This window comes from Chelon labrosus (genome assembly GCF_963514085.1).
Source record: "Chelon labrosus genome assembly, chromosome: 12".
In the NCBI taxonomy this organism is placed as follows: domain Eukaryota; kingdom Metazoa; phylum Chordata; class Actinopteri; order Mugiliformes; family Mugilidae; genus Chelon; species Chelon labrosus.
This window is the reverse complement of record NC_140345.1, coordinates 24536005-24556852: the sequence shown is the minus strand read 5'-3', so window position 1 is coordinate 24556852 and position 20848 is coordinate 24536005. Positions and strand designations below refer to the sequence as shown.

At 41.0% G+C, this 20848-nt stretch overlaps 1 protein-coding gene across 1 annotated transcript; it reads right to left on the bottom strand.

Annotated features, from left to right (window-relative positions):
• Positions 1 to 3745: 3745 nt before the first annotated feature.
• slc6a20 (solute carrier family 6 member 20) lies at positions 3746 to 19627 on the bottom strand. The gene is made up of 11 exons (XM_084557317.1): positions 18985 to 19627; positions 12531 to 12671; positions 12210 to 12301; positions 11867 to 12094; positions 10486 to 10596; positions 10145 to 10386; positions 7485 to 7647; positions 6196 to 6397; positions 5714 to 5873; positions 5461 to 5626; positions 3746 to 3932 (listed from the first exon to the last, which is right to left on the bottom strand). The coding sequence occupies exons 1-11, from the start codon at positions 19106 to 19108 to the stop codon at positions 3762 to 3764; spliced, it is 1800 nt and encodes a 599-aa protein (XP_084413443.1). The 5' UTR covers positions 19109 to 19627; the 3' UTR covers positions 3746 to 3761.
• Between the last annotated feature and the right edge of the window lie 1221 nt (positions 19628 to 20848).

Genomic DNA, 20848 nt, shown 5'->3' with positions numbered 1-20848 from the left:
TCACTTGGTCACTGTAAAAGTAGCTCGCAAGCTCAAAAAAGTGTGGGCACCCCTGGATTAAAGGAATAGTTCACCCAAACATAAAAAGTCAGTCATTATTAACTCACCCTCATTTTTTAAACGTATCTTTTGTTGAACTTTATTATACAATAGCCTACTCACCCTGACCTTTTTGAATCCCGCACCTGACAAATAACCCAAAGTATGAAAAAACTAAAACTAATACTAAAACTAATAAAAACTAAACTAAAACTAAGCATTTTTGGAAATATAAAAACTAGCAAACCCACATTAAAAACTAATTAAAACTAACTGAATTGGAGGGAAAAAGGTAAAAACGAAATAAAAACTAAACTAAAATGAAAAATCCAAAACTATTATAACCTTTGTGCCAACGGTCCCCCACTAACAGAAATCATGCAGTTTCAACACATTCCTCCAGAGCAAAACTTCCATCACATAGTTCTTGCCAGAAATGTCTCACAACTGGACAATGTCAAAACAAATGTGCAAATGTGTTTCTGGATATTTAAAGTAGAATTCACATCGGTGTCTGTGTGATAAATTTCTCTTTTATAAACCTACTAATATCCCTATTTAAACCTCAAATCCCCACCAGTCCCTTAGAACTAGAAGCTACTCAGATGAGCGGCGAAACATCTTCAAAATAACTCTACAAATCCAGTTGCCTTTCTTTAACATTTTTTTTTTGGCTATACCATGACCTGGATGACTGAAAACCTTCACAGGCATGTAAGTGTAAAAGAGTCCAAATTGACAACTGATTTTCAATGGGTAGCTACATGGCTCATGAGGCAGAAGCAAAACACTCACCCGTGAAAGATAGACGGGATGCAACACAGAGTAAAAGCGGTCAAAATCATTTCAAGATCTGAGGAGAATGAGGCTCATTAAAAAAGGACATTTAGAGTTGGAAGCTGCACGTTTGGTCTAATGCAGCAACGAACAGACGCTTACTATTAAGCTTACATGCTTTTACTTTCTTGTTCTGTTATTAGACTGAGTGTGGTGTTAATTCTTGTGCGCAGGGAAAGGATTTTATCGCCTATTATACCACAGGCAACACTGTTTCAGGGCTTGTTTTGCTGGGGGGTGGGGGATTTCTTTGCCGACAAAGAAAAAAAAACAAGCTTAAAATGCCAGTTCAGATTAGTCTCAGAGAGAATAGAGAGGTGTTCTGTCCACTACTTTGACCAAAACAGTAGAGAAATTAGTAATCCTGGTCACTTTTATTGAAAAATTGCAGTGGGCCAGATTAGACCCTCTGACGGGCCGGTTTTTGGGCTGCGGGCCGTATGTTTGACCCCCCTGGTGTATATGCATTACTTTGGTAATCTGCAGATTTGATGTAAATCCTAATTCTTTTAGTAATCCAGTTTTTAGATCATTACGTAACACATTGCAGCAGCAGCAGCAGTAAATACACATTCGAGGGTTTACAAAGCAAATATTTTATCCTTTTATTCACAAGCATTAAAAACAGTGTGCACAGCATATACACCTGATTCATACAAGTGACTTCATATGTTCTCTGGTAAATAATGAAGACATGGAATGGCAGACGCGAGCCCTTTTAAAACAAATACAAAATCATTTCTCTACCTTTTTTGGCACATCCCTATATACATCATTTTCACAAATTAGACAGGCTACTATCCAATTTTTTTGTGGGGAAATACAACCTTGCAGTCTCCTAAGAGGGATGGATGGTTAAAGAGATTCGCTGCAACGTCGCTTGGACTCGTGTGCACCTTTTCTTTGCGCTCTTCCCAACTTCCCCTCCCTGTACCTCATGTGGATGCTAACCCAGCTTAGGAAGAACCTTTGCCTACAGGGCCCTTCCATTCTGACGCCTCTGTTTAAAAACCCTGCCTTCAAACCTTCAAACACTGACCTGACAGTACCAGTACCTTTTTCGTTTCTTTGTAAAAAAAAAAAAAGAACTTTCCTCTGCTTCCCTAATCGTCTACCTAGAAACCATGACTGACATTAAGCTGCCCGTGGACCCCAATCAAAGGAGGTGCGTTTTGGTATTGTACAACTCCCTTGGGTCAACTGCCTTAGAACCTCTAAATCTAGTCAGGAATGTGTGGGAGAATGACCTGGCTATGGTGCTGACAGATCAGCAACGGACCTCTGCCTTTACGCCTCACCCACCCCTTCTCCATATGTGACCTTCTCGTCCAGATTCAGCCAAACGTCTTCCACAGAATCCATTATGCAGAACGCAAAACTGGCCAGGATCTACCCCACTGCCCTAAACTGACAACCTTTTGGGGACAGTCCATTCCCCCTAACTCAATATCAACCATTATCAGCACCCCTCTTGGCCCTCTTGACTTTCTCAACCTTCTTCTTGATTGGGTTAGGGTTAGGGTTAGGGCCCCCCCATCGTCTAACCACTGGGTTTAAGAAGTCCTTTAGAACTTGAAACTGGAAAAAATCAAGTTTTCACTAAGTGGTTCCACCAAAAGATTCCAAGATACGTGGCTCCCCTTCCTTGCTCGTCTCTGGATTCAGAGGAAGACTAAGCTTCTATCCCTAAACGTCTGCCCTTCCCTTCCCCTCCCCGTTTAACTGTCTGTTTATTGTGCGTTTCTTTTGTTTGTTTATTCACTTATTTATTTGTTTTGTGTGTATTCTCCGTCCCTGTTTGGGTCTGACCTGACTTGGGTGGGTTTCTGGGTGGGATCAGGGTTATAAGAGTTTTTGGCGTACTTGTCTTTTTCACAATTAGTTGTAGCGTATGTCATTTTGCTGAAAAACTTCAATAAGAAAACAAACAAAAAATATAGAAAATCAGTTATCAAAAATACTTACATAGTAAAACAGATAATTTGTACATACACTACACGTATACATATGCTAGCCAGGCACCTCAGTACAAGTTATTATTATCAGATGACTACATGAAATGAAGTACAACATATTTAAAATAAAGTGACCACAATGGGCCGGTGTGGTGTGATATGAACTGCTTGCAGTTTCCAATACTACATTAAAATAGCTTCGACTTCACTTCAATCGGATATCATTTCTGGTTCTAGTGATTTTAAACCGTCCCTTTGCTCATTTCTTACGTCAAAATTCAAAATAAAATTCTAGCAAACACGAGAAACTGCAAGGCCAGTGGCAGTGAGATGCTTTATTTCTACAAATGAAACCTACTCGATCCTGATTTGGCTCGACACTTTGCTAAGATAAATGAATTATTAAGGCTAAATATAAAACAAGGAGACTAAAACGTGTTTGTACAAGACATAAAAAAAAATAATGCTACATCACATAACTTGAATTGAATACGCTACATATCTACATACATTCACGTGAAATTATCATTATCATTATACATGTCTCATAATTCACCTTTAACTACAATAATAACATACAAAAGCTTAACTATTAGCTGAGACTGAGTGAAAAATTCATCTTACTATGTGTGAAATGATTGAAATGTGACTTAATTTATTAATAATGCATGTATACCATAATAGGTACTCTGATTACAAACTGCTATTTAAAGAGAAGTGACCAATGTTCAGACTAGTTTTAATCTGGGTATTGTCCACTATACAGTAATGAAATACATCGTGTTTCCTTGCAGAACACCTCAAAAAGACTCTCACTACTGTGAAATGTGATGAACATGAAGCGAACATGGAAATAAAACAAAAATGACTAAAAACTACGTACTGGAGAAGGAGGGTGATGGTGAAATATTAGTCCCAGTCACGGTTCGGTCACTGAGCAGATACCGTACTTACGAGCTGCTGCCTGTGGTTGTTTCTGTGTTTTCTATTCTTGAAGAAGACGTACAGGGCCGTGATGGGAACGCAGATTATCGACGACACGATCAGTAACCCGATGAAGACTTGACCGAAGACGGGATATTCCAACGGTACCGATTTACCCTGAGGACACAGCAAGGAGGCAGGTCAACAAAAACATGCAGAGGTGTGAAATACTGTTTCTCCTAGTCTCATTGTGCTGTATATACACTGATCAGGCATAACATTATGACCACCTTCCTAATATTTGTGCCTCCAAAACAGTTGTGACTCATCAGTGAAGGGACATGGGCCTTCTGAGGGTGTCCTGTGGTGTCTGGCAATGGGATGTTGTTAGTGGGGGGCCTTTGAGGGATCAGTTGATCAGTTTGGGATCTAGTGAATTTGGAGGCCAGGTCAACACCTTGTGATGTTCTTCATGTTTTTTTTTTAGTTGTTCCTAAAGTGTTTTTGTGTGTTTGCTTGTGTCAGGCTGCATCCTGCTGGGGATGGCTGCTGCCATCAAGGAGTGTCATTGCTATGGGGTGGGGGTGTCTGGTCTGGTCTAGGTGGGTGCTACATGTCTAAGTAACATCCACATGAATGAATGCCAGGTCCAGAAGTTTCCCAGCAGAACACTGAATTGTCACAAGATGGTCAATGTTATTTACTACTTCTCTCAGTGGTCATAATGTTATACCTGATCGGTGTATAATACTGTGAAATAAAGATTATATTGTGGTAAACTGTGTTTAAATGCTGCGCTACTGCAGAATATATATTACACTTGGCCTGTAGAAACATGAAAACATATTATAGGAAGCCATATGTGGGTATAAGTCTTTAGTCCTTCAACCACTGTGGTGCAATATCATTTAGAAAAGCTCAATGAAATGAAATTTCTCACGGACAACGATAAATAAAAGAAAGCGGACATATAAAGTGAGCTCTTGCGAAGGAGCTGCACTCGTTAATAAGATTTGCCCTCATCAAGAAAAGACGAAGGCATTCTTTAAAGACCTAAAGACTATTCTCTCTCTAAGAGACCCCTCAGCATAACTGAGTTTGCAGCAATAGTTACCGCGGTGATGTACCCCAGTAAGAACCATGGAACCATGAAAATCCAGAGTTAAACCTGAAGTTACCGTGCTAACCGTTAAATCCTGCAAGTGCAGGTTTCTGGAAGTTAGGTGGAAGGTTATACTATACTACTATGCACCCAGTAGATCCAGAGTTTGTCGTTACGAATCAACCTTTTTAAACGTGTGAATGTGAGAAATTTTCGTATGTGCATGTAAAGACAAGATTATAAGAAAAAAAATGGAGTTGTCCGAGTCTACTCAGGCAAAGGCGGAATTTTAAGTTTGAAAGAAGAGAGACATTTCTAAGAGGCAGCGTCAAGTTAGAGTTAGACCAGTACCAGAGTATGAGCTACCGTCTCTACAAGTAAGAGAAGAAAAGCCTTTATCAATCTCCTGGGGAGGGGGTTTTGCTTATTTAAGATCGGATCGGGACTCGGATCAGCTGATACTAAATATTAAAAGATCGGATTGGGAAGCACAAAAAAGGTCAGAAGGTAGAACTCAGCTCTGTCTGGCTCTGTTGAATTTAGTTTTTAATGTACCAGTGATGTAAAAGCACAAAATAGGAAGGATAGAAAGTCAAAACCCACCAGCTCTTTGTTCCATGCTTGGTAGGTCGGCGTCCCTCCCTGGATGTAGTTTACGATGTAGAAGATGAACAGGGCGATAAGGAGAATAGGACTGAATACCGTCCACATGATCTTCCAGTACCAGTTTGGACGGTGACCGAGCATGTCTTCTATGTCTCTTTCAAACCTAAAAAGTAACATCAGCTAGTGTTATTTCTTTACAGCGTGTTCATTTAAGCCAAACGGAAAGCGACGAAATCACAGCTACACCGACCTTTTAATGCCGTAAACATACATGACGGCTATGACCTCGATGAGGACGATGAAGAGCAGGGAGAAAGTTGCTCCGTAGTCATTGAACATGGTGAACCAGTAATTCCCTGACGTGGTGGTGAAGGCGAGGCCGAAAAGCAGACAGAACAGACACACCAAACCTGCGAGAAAAACTCAGGTCTTAGTCTGTGATATTCTTTACATACAATGAGTTTGAGCACAAAGAAACACAGCAGACACACTCTGCATAAGGATTATATAAGGATTTAAAAAATCTACAGGGTAACTTAAAGGGTAGACAGAAAATATGAGAAGAATAATGATTATTGCCAGGATTGTAGATATGTACATAGTTGGTACTACTCTTCAGGACGGTGAGTTTTTAAATATTATCTGTATAACTACCAGTACAACTAGCATCAATACAGGAACAGTTTACTAAGGTATAAAGGTAAAAACCCCCCCGTTCGGCCTGGACCTTACCATTGACCACCTCACTGCTCATGCGGGACACGACCTTAAAGTCTTGCAGCGGCGTGGTGATGGCTGTGATGTTCCCTAGCATGCTCCCAATTCCCAGGAGCAGGAGCATGAAGAAGTACAGCACTGACCACAGCTGAGAGACTGGCATGTTCTTAATGGCTTCGCTGTACACGATGAACGCCAGCCCTGCCCCCTCCACAGCCTGCAAAGGATGAAATAGTCTTTATTTGGACTTATACTTGATAGCTTCCATTAAACTAAGATATTCAATGAATTTTACACAATTTTGCAGTCTTTTACAAAGATCTCTACAGTATATTTAAGGTTTCTCTCTCTCTGCACCACGTCCCATGCATATACTGTATATAAATATGGACGCAGTGTCCCCATTTCCTTGTATTGGCCAAACTGACGCTATTTTCCCGGGGATACGGGCGGCGGCATTTTGCAATTTTGTAGCCAGAGTCTGCACAGTACGGTCCGAGAGTGGATATTGCGTTATCGATGCCCCGCCCACATTTCCTCCAGAATCACTGACGTTTTCGTTTAATTAATACTGCACTCTGCTCTATCTCCACCAGCTACAGGAAAATGTTGGATTATAAACTGTTTTTATTTTTAAAAATAGTTTTTACAGCTCTCACTTTACGGAGCGGTTGGCCTGGCAAACTCGTGGTCACCATAATGTCACATCCTGTTTCTATAGCGTCAAATAATAGACACTTGAACATGCATCGACATTATATTAACAGCCTAAAATGACTGAAACCATCCTTTAAAAAGAAATTATTTAACTTGTGTTTTAGTTTGTTGGCCCAAGTCCCATCCGCTAACATGGAGGGGGCGGAGCTTATGACATATACTGCAGCCAGCCACCAGGGGGAGCTCTACTTGCTTTGGCTTCAGATTTGAGGAGCAGTTCCGACGTCCATCTTTATGCAGTCTATGGTCCTGTTTGCAAGGCATTATGGGAATTTTCTTCTACCACTCTGTTTGGAGTTTGCATCTCAAAACACCAGGTTTAGAGCAAAGTTTTAGGAAAAGTGGTTTCAACTCGCTATGAGAGGTGAGAGATTGCAATTACAACCTGTGCAGTCACACTGAAAACCAGTGTGACATACTTCAGGAAAAATCACTCTGACTACTAGGCCACAGATTCCTTACAATGTTTTTTTTTTTTCATCTCTCACAGTCTGGGTGAAACAATCATTCTTTCATTATGTTATTATTTGAAAATATTAGTGCTTAATGCGTATTATTAAATGGTGGTGTAATGACGAGAAACATACGGTGTCTAGTTCACTCTCCAGGCTGCAGTTTTCCACTTTGTTGGCAATTTCCATAAACTGCTGTGGGTAGTCTGTGCTCAGCTTCTCAATCCACTCCATGACACTGTCTATGGTGACGCTGTCCTCTGCTAGGCTAAAGGTATTCAGCAGCAGCATGCGCATCCTGGAAAAGGAAGGAAAAGGACAACTACATTAAGAGTACACTGAACCTTCATTTGAATACGAAGCACGAGGTTACTTCAGTACGTAGAAACCTTGGCTGAATATATGGTATGAATAAAGTTTTAAGCCTTTTCTAATACTGCACGTCAACGTAACTTCAACATAACAAAAACAAAAAGACAAATGGAAATCTGCAAAAATGTAAAAGATATAACATTCAATCTTCACCTTATTTCTAAAAATCTTTAAAAAAAAAGTCTATTCATACAGGAGTGATTTGTTTTAAGATTTGTAGTCAGAATTTACAGTATAGTACAGAATTGGACGTCAGCACTGATCTTCACTTTGCCTTAAACGATAGGCTCATTGCTACACCTGTCCTGTATGGAGATACTTAAAGGGGAATTATCGTTTTTTACAACCTGGACCTTATTTCTGGCATAAAATACGATCGTTTACTCACCCATAAAACTTTTGTGTCATTTGGAGTCGTTCGGACTATATTCAGATCCGCGTATATCCATATAGTGGGAGTGACTGGGGCACCGAAACGCAGCCTCTAAATAACGCATTATCTGTCGTGAAACTCGTTCATTTCTTTTTTTTTTTTTTTTTTTTTATTGATAAAGAAAAAAAAAACAAAATACTTACAGGACAAGGACAAAACAGTGCAGGACACTGAACAAGATAAACTGTGCTAGTTGTGCGCGTTGTGTGAAAAACTCAAACTCGTTCATTTCACCAATATTTTGTTATGATACACTAGTGCTATTCCCCCGTTGAGTCTGGAGTTACCTGTTATCTATTCGCAGACATGCAGCGGTAAGGAACGTCCATCATAAACAAAATAAAAAAAATAAAAAATCAATCTACAGACCCCAGATGACAATAACAGGTAACTCTGGACTCAACGGAGTCAAAAATAAGGTCCAGGTTGTAAAAAACTGAAATTCCCCTTTATGAGACTAGAAAACAAACATTTAAAATTATTAACGTTTGAATATTTTTTGTGGAAATATGCAAGGAGCTCATGGTAATGGTCCTTGAATCTCTACCATAAAAATGCAGTATATAAAGTTAGCAAGGGCCCTAAAGTCTAAATAGACACATTTACTGGGAAAATACCTGAAGACAGGCTGAAATAAACTGGAATCATTTCTGAATGGGAGAGGAAGCAGTTGAGCATCAGCACACAAAGGGTGAATCTTGTAGTGCACCTATCTTGCACATACTATTTTGATAGCCTGCAAACACATAACAAGGGGTCTCACATTGAGAAGCAAGCCCTCAATGATAAACAAATTAGTTGCATAGCTGGAACCTCCAACATCCACCTTCCTTCCTTACGCAAACTAGTCTATGAAGGCTTTTGTCAGTCTCACTAAATATTATGATGGTATCACACCAGCAGCAGCCAACATTCACCAAACCTGAGCCTGAAAAGTCAAAAGCTACTGGATGGCCTCCTCGACGCGTCCATTGAATTCACTATATTCACCATTCACCTAACCCTAACCCTAACCCTCCACGAGCCAAAACGCGTCAGTCTAAGAAAGTGGTTCCATTTACTACAAGCGCTGCTGGAGTCTTGACCTTTTTACAGTTTAATTTCCTCCTCCATGCACCTTGATAGCAGGTGAAGTAGCGCCAGAAATACAACTCTCTCCTTGAATTCACAACCTGAATTTCCAGCAATCAGAGGTTCTCAACAACCGTCTGCTGTGTGAGCTTTATTGGAGTCCCGTGTTCTCAGCCTGCCATCAATCCAGTCCAGCAGACACTCCCATTTCTCTTGTGGTGGTGTAGTACTCTTCTCCTCTACAGTTAGAACACCCAGTGGTGCAATCACCAAGTAACCTATGGCCTGGTGATTGACTTGTTTTTAAAAATACAATTCCAGCATTTTATTACTTCACAGATAGCAAGAGTTCACTTATTTGAATATGGCCTTTATCTATAGTAAGACAATTGACTGTGAGTGGTGCATTTATATGAGTCAATCAGTGGAGTCTGGACATACTGCATGCTCTAGTGTCGTGGAGCCTGATTGCCGTTTGTACCAAAGCCCCCCTGAATGCACCGAGGCCTAGGACTGAACGAGTCTGTGGCTGAATGTGTTCCTGAACTGCCTCAGCTTGGCACAGAGAGTAAGAGAGGGAGTTTCCATGATGGCTTACAGCTTCCTGCCACCACAGAGCTATAGCCTGCCTCACAAGCATGCGCATTTGGCACCACAACTCCCAATAGCAGCTACATGCAGGCATGCAGGCATTAGACAAAGGAAGACCAACCGTAGTCGTACTATGGTCTGTGGGAACACTTACAGGAAGTAACCACTGAATGTACATTAATAATTATTATTGTCGTTGTGTTACTGTCCCCAACAATCTAACGGAAATTATTCACTCCCCAATAATGCCAGAATATCAACCAGGAACAGTTAAATACACAGTTGTATGGGCGTCACACATTAGTCTTAAACACACACACACACACACCTCTCAAGGCAGTTCTCGTAGTTGACGGTGGCCTTGAACCCGTAGATGGCAAAGGTGACGATACTGGCAAAGACGGAGGTTCCACTGTTTATAACAGAGACAGCGATGGCCTGGCGCTCAAAGTTGTTGTTGTACGGGTTGTAGCTGGCAAACGCGATGAGCGATCCAAAACCCAAACCCAGAGAGAAAAATATCTGAGTGGCCGCATTGATCCATGTAGACGGTTTGGCAAGCTCCTCCATCTAAAAGCAGACAAATTCAAAACCACATGGAAATGTCAACTCAACTGAAAACGTTAAGCAACTCTTATCTGCATCCCCAAATGTCTAACATAACCATACCTTGGGAGTGAACATGTATTTGACACCGTTGAGGGCTCCGTGAAGCGTGAAGCCACGTATCAGGTAGATAAAGAGGACCAAATATGGAAATGTGGCTGTGAAGTATACCGCCTGCAGAATCCAAACAGTCAAATAATTAATGCCAAAATTCAAATGTAGTGAATTTGTGAGGAAAGGGTGGCATGTTGACAACTTTATCCCACCATCATCCCTCTAGTCTGGCAGAAAAAAAAAATACATAAATTGTTTTGATGACATGTGATTCATGTTTATGTTTTAGTATCTCTCTCAAAGTTAAACCTTACCAAACCAATGACTGACTGAAGCTAAAGGGCGTCAATGTATAGATACTGCGCGTCCTACCGCACTGAAACTAGGGGTTTTACAGACTAGTCAATGAGTCAGTTTGTCGCCTTCACTGCCGTGCCATGACGCTTTAAGCATCATGTCAACTAGTCACTGATCACGTGACAATACCAACATGGACGCCTCCTAGAAGACAGGTGAGGAGCCCAGAGGGTCGTTGCAGCAAACTAGCAGAGGTTCATCAATTGTGTCCCCATACTGCCATGACATGTCAGTCCTGAAATACAAGAAAAGTGCAACTGCAATGCATCTGAAAAGGCATCCGCTAACGCTAGCAGAGGAACGGTTCAAATCCTCTGGACAGCAGTCAGTTAACAACTTCAATAAACGCCCTGCGGGAACAGAGAGAAGGAGGCTGCACATCAACTATTTGAGGAAGTTATTAGACCTTTAGCTGCAGTACACGGACAAGGCTTCAGAGAAATGCCCTTTATTTTAACCCGGCTACACTATACCCTGTTCCAACTCGCTATGGAGTACTATTAAATGCTATTGATGGTGTTGAGTTGCTGCCTGTTTTTATACAGGCTATACATACCTGCAGCACAACAGTATGTAGCACATGAGTTCTCAGCATATGTATTCAGGTCAAGAATATAGATTTTATTGTTGAAAAGCATTACTTTCTACTGTGTTTTTGTACACATAACAGTCGACTTTAAAAATATCTTAAGTCGTGCAACCCCTTATTCATTCATTTTCTGTAACCGCTTGTCCTGTGAAGGGTCGCAGGGAAGCTGGAGCCTATCCCAGCTGTCATTGGGCGAGAGGCAGCGTATACCCTGGACAGGTCTACAACCTATCGCTGAGCTAACTCAGAGAGACAGACAACCATGCCACGCTCAAAAGCACACCTACAGCCAATTTAGAATCACCAATGAACCTAACGAGCATGTCTTTGGATGGTAGGTGGAAGCTGGAGTATCTGGAGAGAGCAGGGAAAACATGCAAACCCCTAATTGACACTAATAAATAGTCATATACCAATATTTGTAGTCTCAAAAACTAGTCTTACCTTTCCAGTTGACTTTACTCCTCGGACAATGAACAGATAGGTAAGCCCCCAGGCAAGCACGAGGCACAATGCCTGGCCTGTATGAATGCCTCCATTCTCTTCAATAGAGGGGGAGATGTTCAGAGTTTCCCTGTAGAAGAAGTACTGGGTGGGTGTAGCCTTTTCACACTCCTCTATCGGACCAGTCAGGTTAGAATTTAGGGGGCAAACTGCCCAGGGCAATACTGGCTGTGATAAGAATGAACACAGAGCAGGCACGTTACCTTACTGTCCAAATGACACCTAACATTGTGTATATATATATATATATATATATATAGTAGTTTGTTAACCAGCAGCTCACTTGAAATGAATGAAAGAGGTACCAGAAACTCCATGCATTGAGGATGTTGTAATACAGACACAGATACATGGATATCACAACACTGGCAAGACCTAAAACGAGAGCAATATGTAACTATTAACTTTGTTATCCACAAAGATAAAATGGTGCCATTACCCCATAGAGAATCACAACCATTACAATTTAATTGAATGTACCGTATAAAATGGCAACACTTGAATATGTCGCAGTATCCTAAACTGTCATGTTCACCTCTTTGCCATCAGAAAAGTAGATGTACGTATGCACAGTAATGTCAATATTAGTTAAGTCAGCACTTACCCAAACCCCCCAAATAAGGGTTGATGGCGGACCATGCCCCAATGCTACCTAAACGCATCTTCTGACCAATTGCAAGCTCCATGTAGAATAAGGGCACGCCCTCCAAAACCAACATGAGGAGGTATGGAATCAAGAACCCTCCTGAAAGCGGAAAGACAGTTGTAGTTAGCAAACAATTAAAACTGGCATGTGAATGTGGAGCCACACAGAATAACACAGGAATCGAACATGGGGTAAATCCACACACACATAGAAATCAACGTCTTACTGCCTTGATGGGTACAGTCATCTGGATCATGGTATTGTATGTACAAAAAACGCTAAAGAAAGGCAATTGGACTTGCAGAGTTTACGTCTCTAAAGCTTGTTACAAAGTCAGTGAGAAGCCAGAAATTTGTTCTTGTTCTCGAGGTGAGCAAGAACAAGAACAAAGTTCGTTTTAGCCAGGTAATTTATACATCACGATAAACTCAAGTGCAGAACTCCTGGGAAAGTCCTCATAGAGGTCTAAAAGTGGATCCGGGTGTACACATCCAAATAAAATAGTTCAGGTGCTAGACAAAAAAGGATTTATATTGAAGAAATGGTCTGCACACTGTGTATGCTCCAAGTGCAATTTATTTATTTATTTTAAACAGGCAACGTTTCGATCCTATGGGATCTTCATCAGGCAATGAGGGAAATGGTTGGGATGACTTATATCACGTGACCCCCTACAGGGCACCTGTCTAGAAAAAAGAGTGCACCACGTGAGGTGACAATTGGCATAGCATGTGCTCAAAGGCACTGGCTTACATGCATTAAACCACAAGAATGATCAAAGTTAGGTGTGTATCACAATTAGCAAACAATTAAAAAGACAATCAAAATAAGTTTTTGATAGTACACATTGATATATACATATATACACAAGTACATTACAAGCAAATTCGTATATAAACTTTTGAATGTAGAGAGTGAGCAATCAAAGGAAAGGCCTAAGGTCAAAATCCATATTGAGGCCCTTAGGTGACAGTGTATTTAGCATATATATATAAAATGCCTCCCTCCTAAGGAGAAGATTGTCAATGTCTCCTCCACGTCTGGGGGTGGAAACATGTTCAATACCAGTGTATCTTAAGGTAGACAAATTATGTTTAAAAGCATTAAAATGAACAGCCACTGGGTTCTTTTGGTCATTTGATCTTATGCTGCTTCTATGTTCTGAGATCCGTGTTTTAATGCAGCGTGTAGTCTTACCTATATAAGAAAGGCCGCAAGGGCACTTTATCATGTAGATCACGTTCTTAGTGTTGCATGATATGACCCCTTTTATTTTTAGTGTCTTCCCTGTGTGTGGATGGCAGTATGTTTTACACTTATGAGTGAAATTACACTGCGCACACTGTGCGCACCTGTAATTTCCATCGGGAGGTGGTGGGAAAAACTGCGGGGGCTTATCGAGTGGTTGGTCTGCTCTGACGATCATATTGGAGATATTGAGTGAGCGCTTATAGGCATAAAGAGGAGGCTGTCCAAATGACGCCTCCTTCAGAGTAGGATCGGAACTTAGAATGGGCCAGTGTTTTCGTAAAATATTTTCAAATTCTCCACTTAGTGGAGAATATTGCGAAACACATGTTAATCTATTGTCAGTTTTGGCCTGTTTTTTTCCTCCCAGACATTCCTCTTGATCCATATCTTTAAAACGGACTGAGGCCGATTGGATCCAAGGCTCTGCGTAGTCCCTTTTTCTGAAGCGCTGAACCATTTGGGCATTGCGTAAAGCATATTCTTGGTCAGAGCTACATATACGGCGTATTCTGTTAAATTGACTGATCGATAAGCTTCTTTTTAAACTGGTGGGATGGTAACTTCTCCCATGTAAAATAGTGTTTTTATCAGTAGGTTTTTTGTACAAATCGGTTTTTAAAGTATCACCATCTTTGGAGATCAAAAGATCTAGGAAACTGATTTCACTGTGGTTAAAATCTCCAGTGAACCTGAGGTGCTCACTTTTATCATTAAGATTTGCTTGAAAGACAGACAGTTCACTGGATGTACCCAACCATAGAAGGAAAATATCATCAATGTATCTACGCCACATTAAGATCTTATGGTACAAGGGGTTAACATCAGGATTAAGTACAAACATTTTTTCGAAAAGGCCCACAAAAAAACTTTGATCATTCTTGTGGTTTAATGCATGTAAGCCAGTGCCTTTGAGCACATGCTATGCCAATTGTCACCTCACGTGGTGCACTCTTTTTTCTAGACAGGTGCCCTGTGGGGGGTCACGTGATATAAGTCATCCCAAACATTTCCCTCATTGCCTGATGAAAATCCCATAGGATCGGAACGTTGCCTGTTTAAAATAAATAAATAAATTGCACTTGGAGCATACACAGTGTGCAGATGTCTTCCTTTAGACGGAAGACATCAATGTCAAATGTCAAATTGGAAAACATAATCTGACCATCAATTTACAAAACAGTCTGCCACCAAGAAGATTTACCTCCATGCACACCTTGAGACTGGAACGTCTGACTGACAATTAGAGTACCATTCATTAGAGAAAGAGGACAGGTACCAACAGGTAAGTATCTGGTCATTAACAGACACTAGTCATGTGAGTTTCTGATGGTCTGATGTTCCTATTTAAACCCCAGCTCCCCACCAGTCCTGTAGAACTGAAGAAGCATAAAATGCAAAGAAAATGGAAAAATAATAGTCTGTTAAGAAAAAGAAATTGCAGTTTAGCGAATGAACTGCTCGTCACGCACTCTAGGATCGACGGTGATAGGGCGATATCCCATTAGTAAATTTGAACTGAGCGACACCGGTAGAATAGAGGGACAGTGTCCAAATATGCATCAACAATACGATTCAATTCACCAATGACAAGGAGCACACCTACTCTGCTTTAGAAATATAATCCTGGAAATGAAAATGTCTGGAAGATGTCCAGTATCATTTCAAAGTGCCACAGAGACAGATAATTAGCAATAAGCAACACACTTGGAAAAATTTATGATCATAAAACAACTAAGATAAGACATAAGTTAATGTTATGGCTGTATAAAGTAATGTTTATATTAGCTCTCCTGTAGCTGCCAGTTCAGTAGTAGTGATATGACCTTAATTATTATAATATGACATAATCGCCTCTTTGCCATGTGCTTGCGTCTTCATCATTTGATGGCAAGGCTGGCAGAGCTCATGAATAGAAAACCAAGTGCACATACACCAGGGACGTACAGACAGGGGAGGCGTCATGAAAAGTAATGACGATAAAATAAATTACACTATTTGTCCAGTGGTCTGTGATATAAATGCAATTTCTGTATGATTCTCGTCATTTCGGGATGCAAGGTGAGGCGTGTGATCTGACATTAAACCGCACTGAAAAATCGTGAGATGAAGCAGCCAGTACTTCTGCCTCATTTAAGAGGGCGCTAGTGAGCCACGGGTTCATGGTCAAAACTAGACCTTCCGTCAAAACAGGAAGTTGCAAATGATGGAAGATGTCTTAACAGTCCAAAATGGATCAGATCATCAGAAGATTTAACGCCTCAATATATTATATATATTTGTGCTATGCCCCGTCTCGGGGTCCAGGACACAACATGATTAGGCCCCATCTTCCCCAAGTCCCGAGTTGCCGCCAAGACGCAAACTGATCCACTATAAAGAAAGGTAATGAAACAAATTAAAAGTGAGAGTCAAAAAACGAGCAAAAGCTGAGGCCGGTTGGCAGAGCACCAGCCTGCCAACTTGGCCTTTTATATACACAGGTGGCTCCCTGCTGCAGCCAATCAGGAGCCAGGACCAGGGCCTTCCCACCAATCATCTCCTGGGCATGGCACACACCTACACACCACTGGATACTCTCATGCTAAATGAGTATGAATAAACTGTGGAATTTATGATGGCAAACACTCTCTGTCTCTCTCTTATTCTCTCTTTTAACCGTTATAGATATGACATTGTTCCTTTGGCCGAATATGTACCTTATACCTGTATGTGTGTAAAGAACGCTCATTTGAGATATGAAACGTAACCAGTTAGTGTGAAAGCAGCCGGCTGAACGGCGAATTTAAGCTATTCCACTGGGTTCTTAATTGTAAATCTGTGCTTCGCTAGCCACGTCACTGAGATACACACTAACGCCCCTGTATTGTGGCAGGAGTTCACAGATGACCTACCAATATATATCTTCTACTCTTACTACAGCATTTTGACAAGAAAAAGTTTGAACATTTCCCCAATATTGACAAAACAAAACACGTGAATTTGTAGGATGTCATTTTAAATAAGTGGGAGGTCCAGCTAGAAATAAGCAATGAAATGCTGAAATGCAACTAAGCTTAACCTACTACACTACTGTAAGATCTCTCTGGTATATCCGTGCAGTGTGATCTTTTTAATTATAATAATAATAATAATTTATACTGTATTGATCCCCGATTGGAAACTATGCTCCTGCTGTTTGACCCATCCATTCATTCACACAGTAGTGTGTACAGATGGAGCCTCTAAGCAGGCTGCAACCCAGGGAGCAATTTGGGGGTTAGGTGCTTGCTCAAAAGGGGGAGGTTGAACCTGGGACCCTCCAGTCAGTCCCAAGAAGCACCTCTTACCAACTAAACCACTACTCCACAGCTCCCCGAAAATAACTCCTCGTTTAGAAAGGGGGCACCCAGATTTGAAGTTTGTCAGTAGCGGTTTTGTTGGAGGTCCTTCCTATTTACAACTTAGCACAAGATTAGAAAAATGCAATGGCCCCCAGTTGGGGTTGGTTGGTAGCAGTTTACAAATGCAAAACCTTAACCCCTTCACGCCTAGTTTCTGCTCAGACTGCAGCCGAAAAAACGCATGTAATACTCCAATGTCGGTTTGTTCACATTCAAAAAATCCCTGGGAACCTTTTGCAAGCACTAGTTTCTCGTAGGACCGGTCGGAGTGGTAAGCAAAAACACAAATAATTAATTTCTTCATATAACTGAAAAATCAATTCAGGAGTTAAGGGGTTAAAAGTAGTCCCACTCTACCACAAATCTTCTGCCTGACCTCAATGAGACCTTCATTAGAAGGATGGCTTCTACCAGCTTGATAGCCACCAATGTCTCGGCTGCAGTTTGCTGCCACTGCAGACGATGCTTGTCTATTTACACCACCAAGACCGAGATGAAATGCCAGTGGAGGTCCAGCACCCTGCCCCTCTGCATCTGCTTGCACCATAGAACAACACCTGCTCACAATGGCTCCTTCTTTTAAATAGGAGTTTCTAAACCACATGCAGTAGTTTACAGTAGTTTAATAATTTCATTGGCATTAAAGCATCAACAAGAATATTAATATATTAATTTTACATTAATGCACATGTGACATTTCTGTACCAACATATTTTGGAATGAACAAACCACAGTCGTTCAGTTCTTCCAAATTTAAAAGCGAGCTGTCACATCTCCACTTCTGTCACGTCAGGAAAGTAATTACAGTAGCTGTGTGCTCATTGTTCAGTGACCCATGCAGGGCCAATAAAGACATAACAATTCCCTCATTTAACCCCATTATAGCTGAAGTTTTTGTAGTAAACAATTGAGCAACAGATTTCAAATAATGTACGTACTTGACTAGATTTACAGTACAATATTGTATAGGAGATTACTGTTTTTTGGGGGTTTTTTGTGCAAGAATTAAAACAATCCACTCTGGAGTGCACTTGCATGAAAACAAACACAGTTTAAGACTCTTACATAAAAATTCTTGCATAAGGCCCAACTCTGATGTACTGCCTCCGTGGATCAGGCTTGTTCCAGCGAATCCCGCAGACACTTGATCAGTTTCTAGTGAATTTGGAGGCCAGGTCAACACCTTGTGCTGTTCTTCATGTTGTTTTGAGTTGTTCCTAAAAGTGTTTTGGCTGCTGCCATCAAGGAGTGTCATTGCTATGGTGTGGGGGTGCCTGGTCTGGTCTAGGTGGGTGCTACATGTCTAAGTAACATCCACACCAATGAATGCCAGGTCCAAATGTTTCCCAGCAGAACATTGAATTGTCACAAGATGATCTTTGTTATTTAGTTCTGTCTGTATCAGCATCTTAATTACTTCATTAAGTCAGTTATTATTAATGGTATTAACTGGTATTAACTCAGCCCACCTGCTGTCAATAATTAGGTAGACAATAAGTTCCCTGTACTTATGCAGCATCAATACTGTAATATGTTGACTGTTTCATTTTGTCACAATAAGGAAGGTATACTAATATGTTTAATGGCAGATATTTGCAACGTTACATTATTTGCATTAATGACACCTGCCTATTGAAGTCAATACTGTAAATTCACTCCAGATTCAGCACTGGAAGGTCGCACAAATCTCTCATCCTTAATGTGCATTAATAATAAGAAGAACGCCCTAAAAATAAAGGCTTGTATTATGGAGCCCATGGTTACAGTCTGCGGTCACTTACCTCCACCGTGCATTTGACAGAGGTAAGGAAACCGCCACACGTTTCCAAGTCCGACCGCATACGACACGCATGCCAGCATAAACTGCGCGGGGCTGCCCCAGCTGGGTCTTTCATCTTTTTCCATGTCTGAAAGTCTCCGGGTTTCTGTTCCGAGTCCTGCGCGTCCCCCTTGTCTCCGGTCTGCGGTTTTTAAACTCTGATTGTGTTGTGGTTCCTGGGGAGGAGGGTCCCCTCGCAGGCGCGTTGGCGTTCGTGTTATCTAATGACTACACCTACCATGAGTCTTCAACGTTAAACTGTCGCAAAAGCCTCTTGGGATATGTAGTTCCTGACTATTGAACACCAAATGAATGCGTAAATATGCTTAATTACGCTTAAATATTCAAATAGTACCCTGGTCACATTCAGCATTTATATTTATGGAGGTCCTCTCTAAAATGATCCGTTTTATGAGAGGCTGAAAGACTCCTGGGCGTCTGCTTAAACAAAAGATGGGCGGTGCATGGAAGTAAAACCCAGGTGAATGTTTAATTGAGCCGCACTCTGTCTTCTGTAGAAAGTCCGAGCCTACACCTGTGTACACCTCTACCTGACCTGGCAGAAGAAATAAAAAAACAGTTAACTAACCTCGTTCTTTGCAGATTAAATGCTGACGTTTGGATTTTGGAGGGAGGGTAATTATGTAAACCACAGCTACAGACTTTGTTTATGTTGTGGTGTAAGACAGGTCCACGGTAATATAAGGAGGAGGTTTATGGCTGTCTAGTTTCAAAAACCAACTAACGCTTTTAACCAAGGGCGAAAAATAAAAATAAAATAATAATATCTGTTGCGCCTGTCTGCTGCTGTTTGCTTGAAATATCATAAACTATTGTTGGGTTTAGTGTTGATAGAAAAATAAAATGATCAAATATTAAAAATTAAATGAAATTGCGATTAAATGAAGGAATAAATGAACACTAACCAAAGAAATAAATAAAATAAAACTTTCATGTGCAAAAATTATTCTTGTGCCCTAAGTGGAAAAGCCTTGGGTTCTGTTATTGTTAAATAAAACTCAACTGAATTGAGTTAAAAGAGAGACAACCGATCAGCCACAACATTAAAACCACTGACAGGAGAAGTAAATAAAATTGACCATCTTGTGACAATTCAATGTTCTGCTGGGAAACTTTAAGACCTGGCATTCATTGGTGTGGATGTTATTTAGACATGTAGCACCTACCTAGACCAGACCAGACCAGACCAGGCACCCCCACCCCATAGCAATGACACTCCTTGATGGCAGCAGCCATCCCCAGCAGGATGCAGACTCACAAAAACGGTTTAGGAACAACTAAAAAAAAAACATGAAGAACCGCACAAGGTGTTGACCTGGCCTCCAAATTCACTAGATTCCAAACTAATCAAGTGTCTGTGGGATGATCCACAGAGGCCCCTCCCCTCAAAGGCCCCTCCACTAATTAACATCCTGTTACCAGACACCACAGGACACCCTCAGGAGGCCCATGTCCATTCTTAGATGAGTCACAAGGCACAAGGGAGACCTACACAATATTAGGAAGGTGGTTATAATGTTATGCCTGATCAGTTTTTATTATAAATGTTCAGTTTAATTCCAGTTTAAGTGCCTCTGCTCTGCTCTTTACCTGGGATTTTTCGTACCTAAAATGAATGTGGTAATGAAGACAGAGTAACTGGTAGTATTACTGCCGTAGTTTACAGAAAAAGGAAAACGTCTATTTACTCAGTCTGCTATTAATATACCCTGGGACATCGCTGCAACAATGTCCAAATTCCCAGCATTGCCCTCCCTGAGAGTTTTGGCAGGACCCGGCCCTGCACGCAATCTGAATCTGAATAA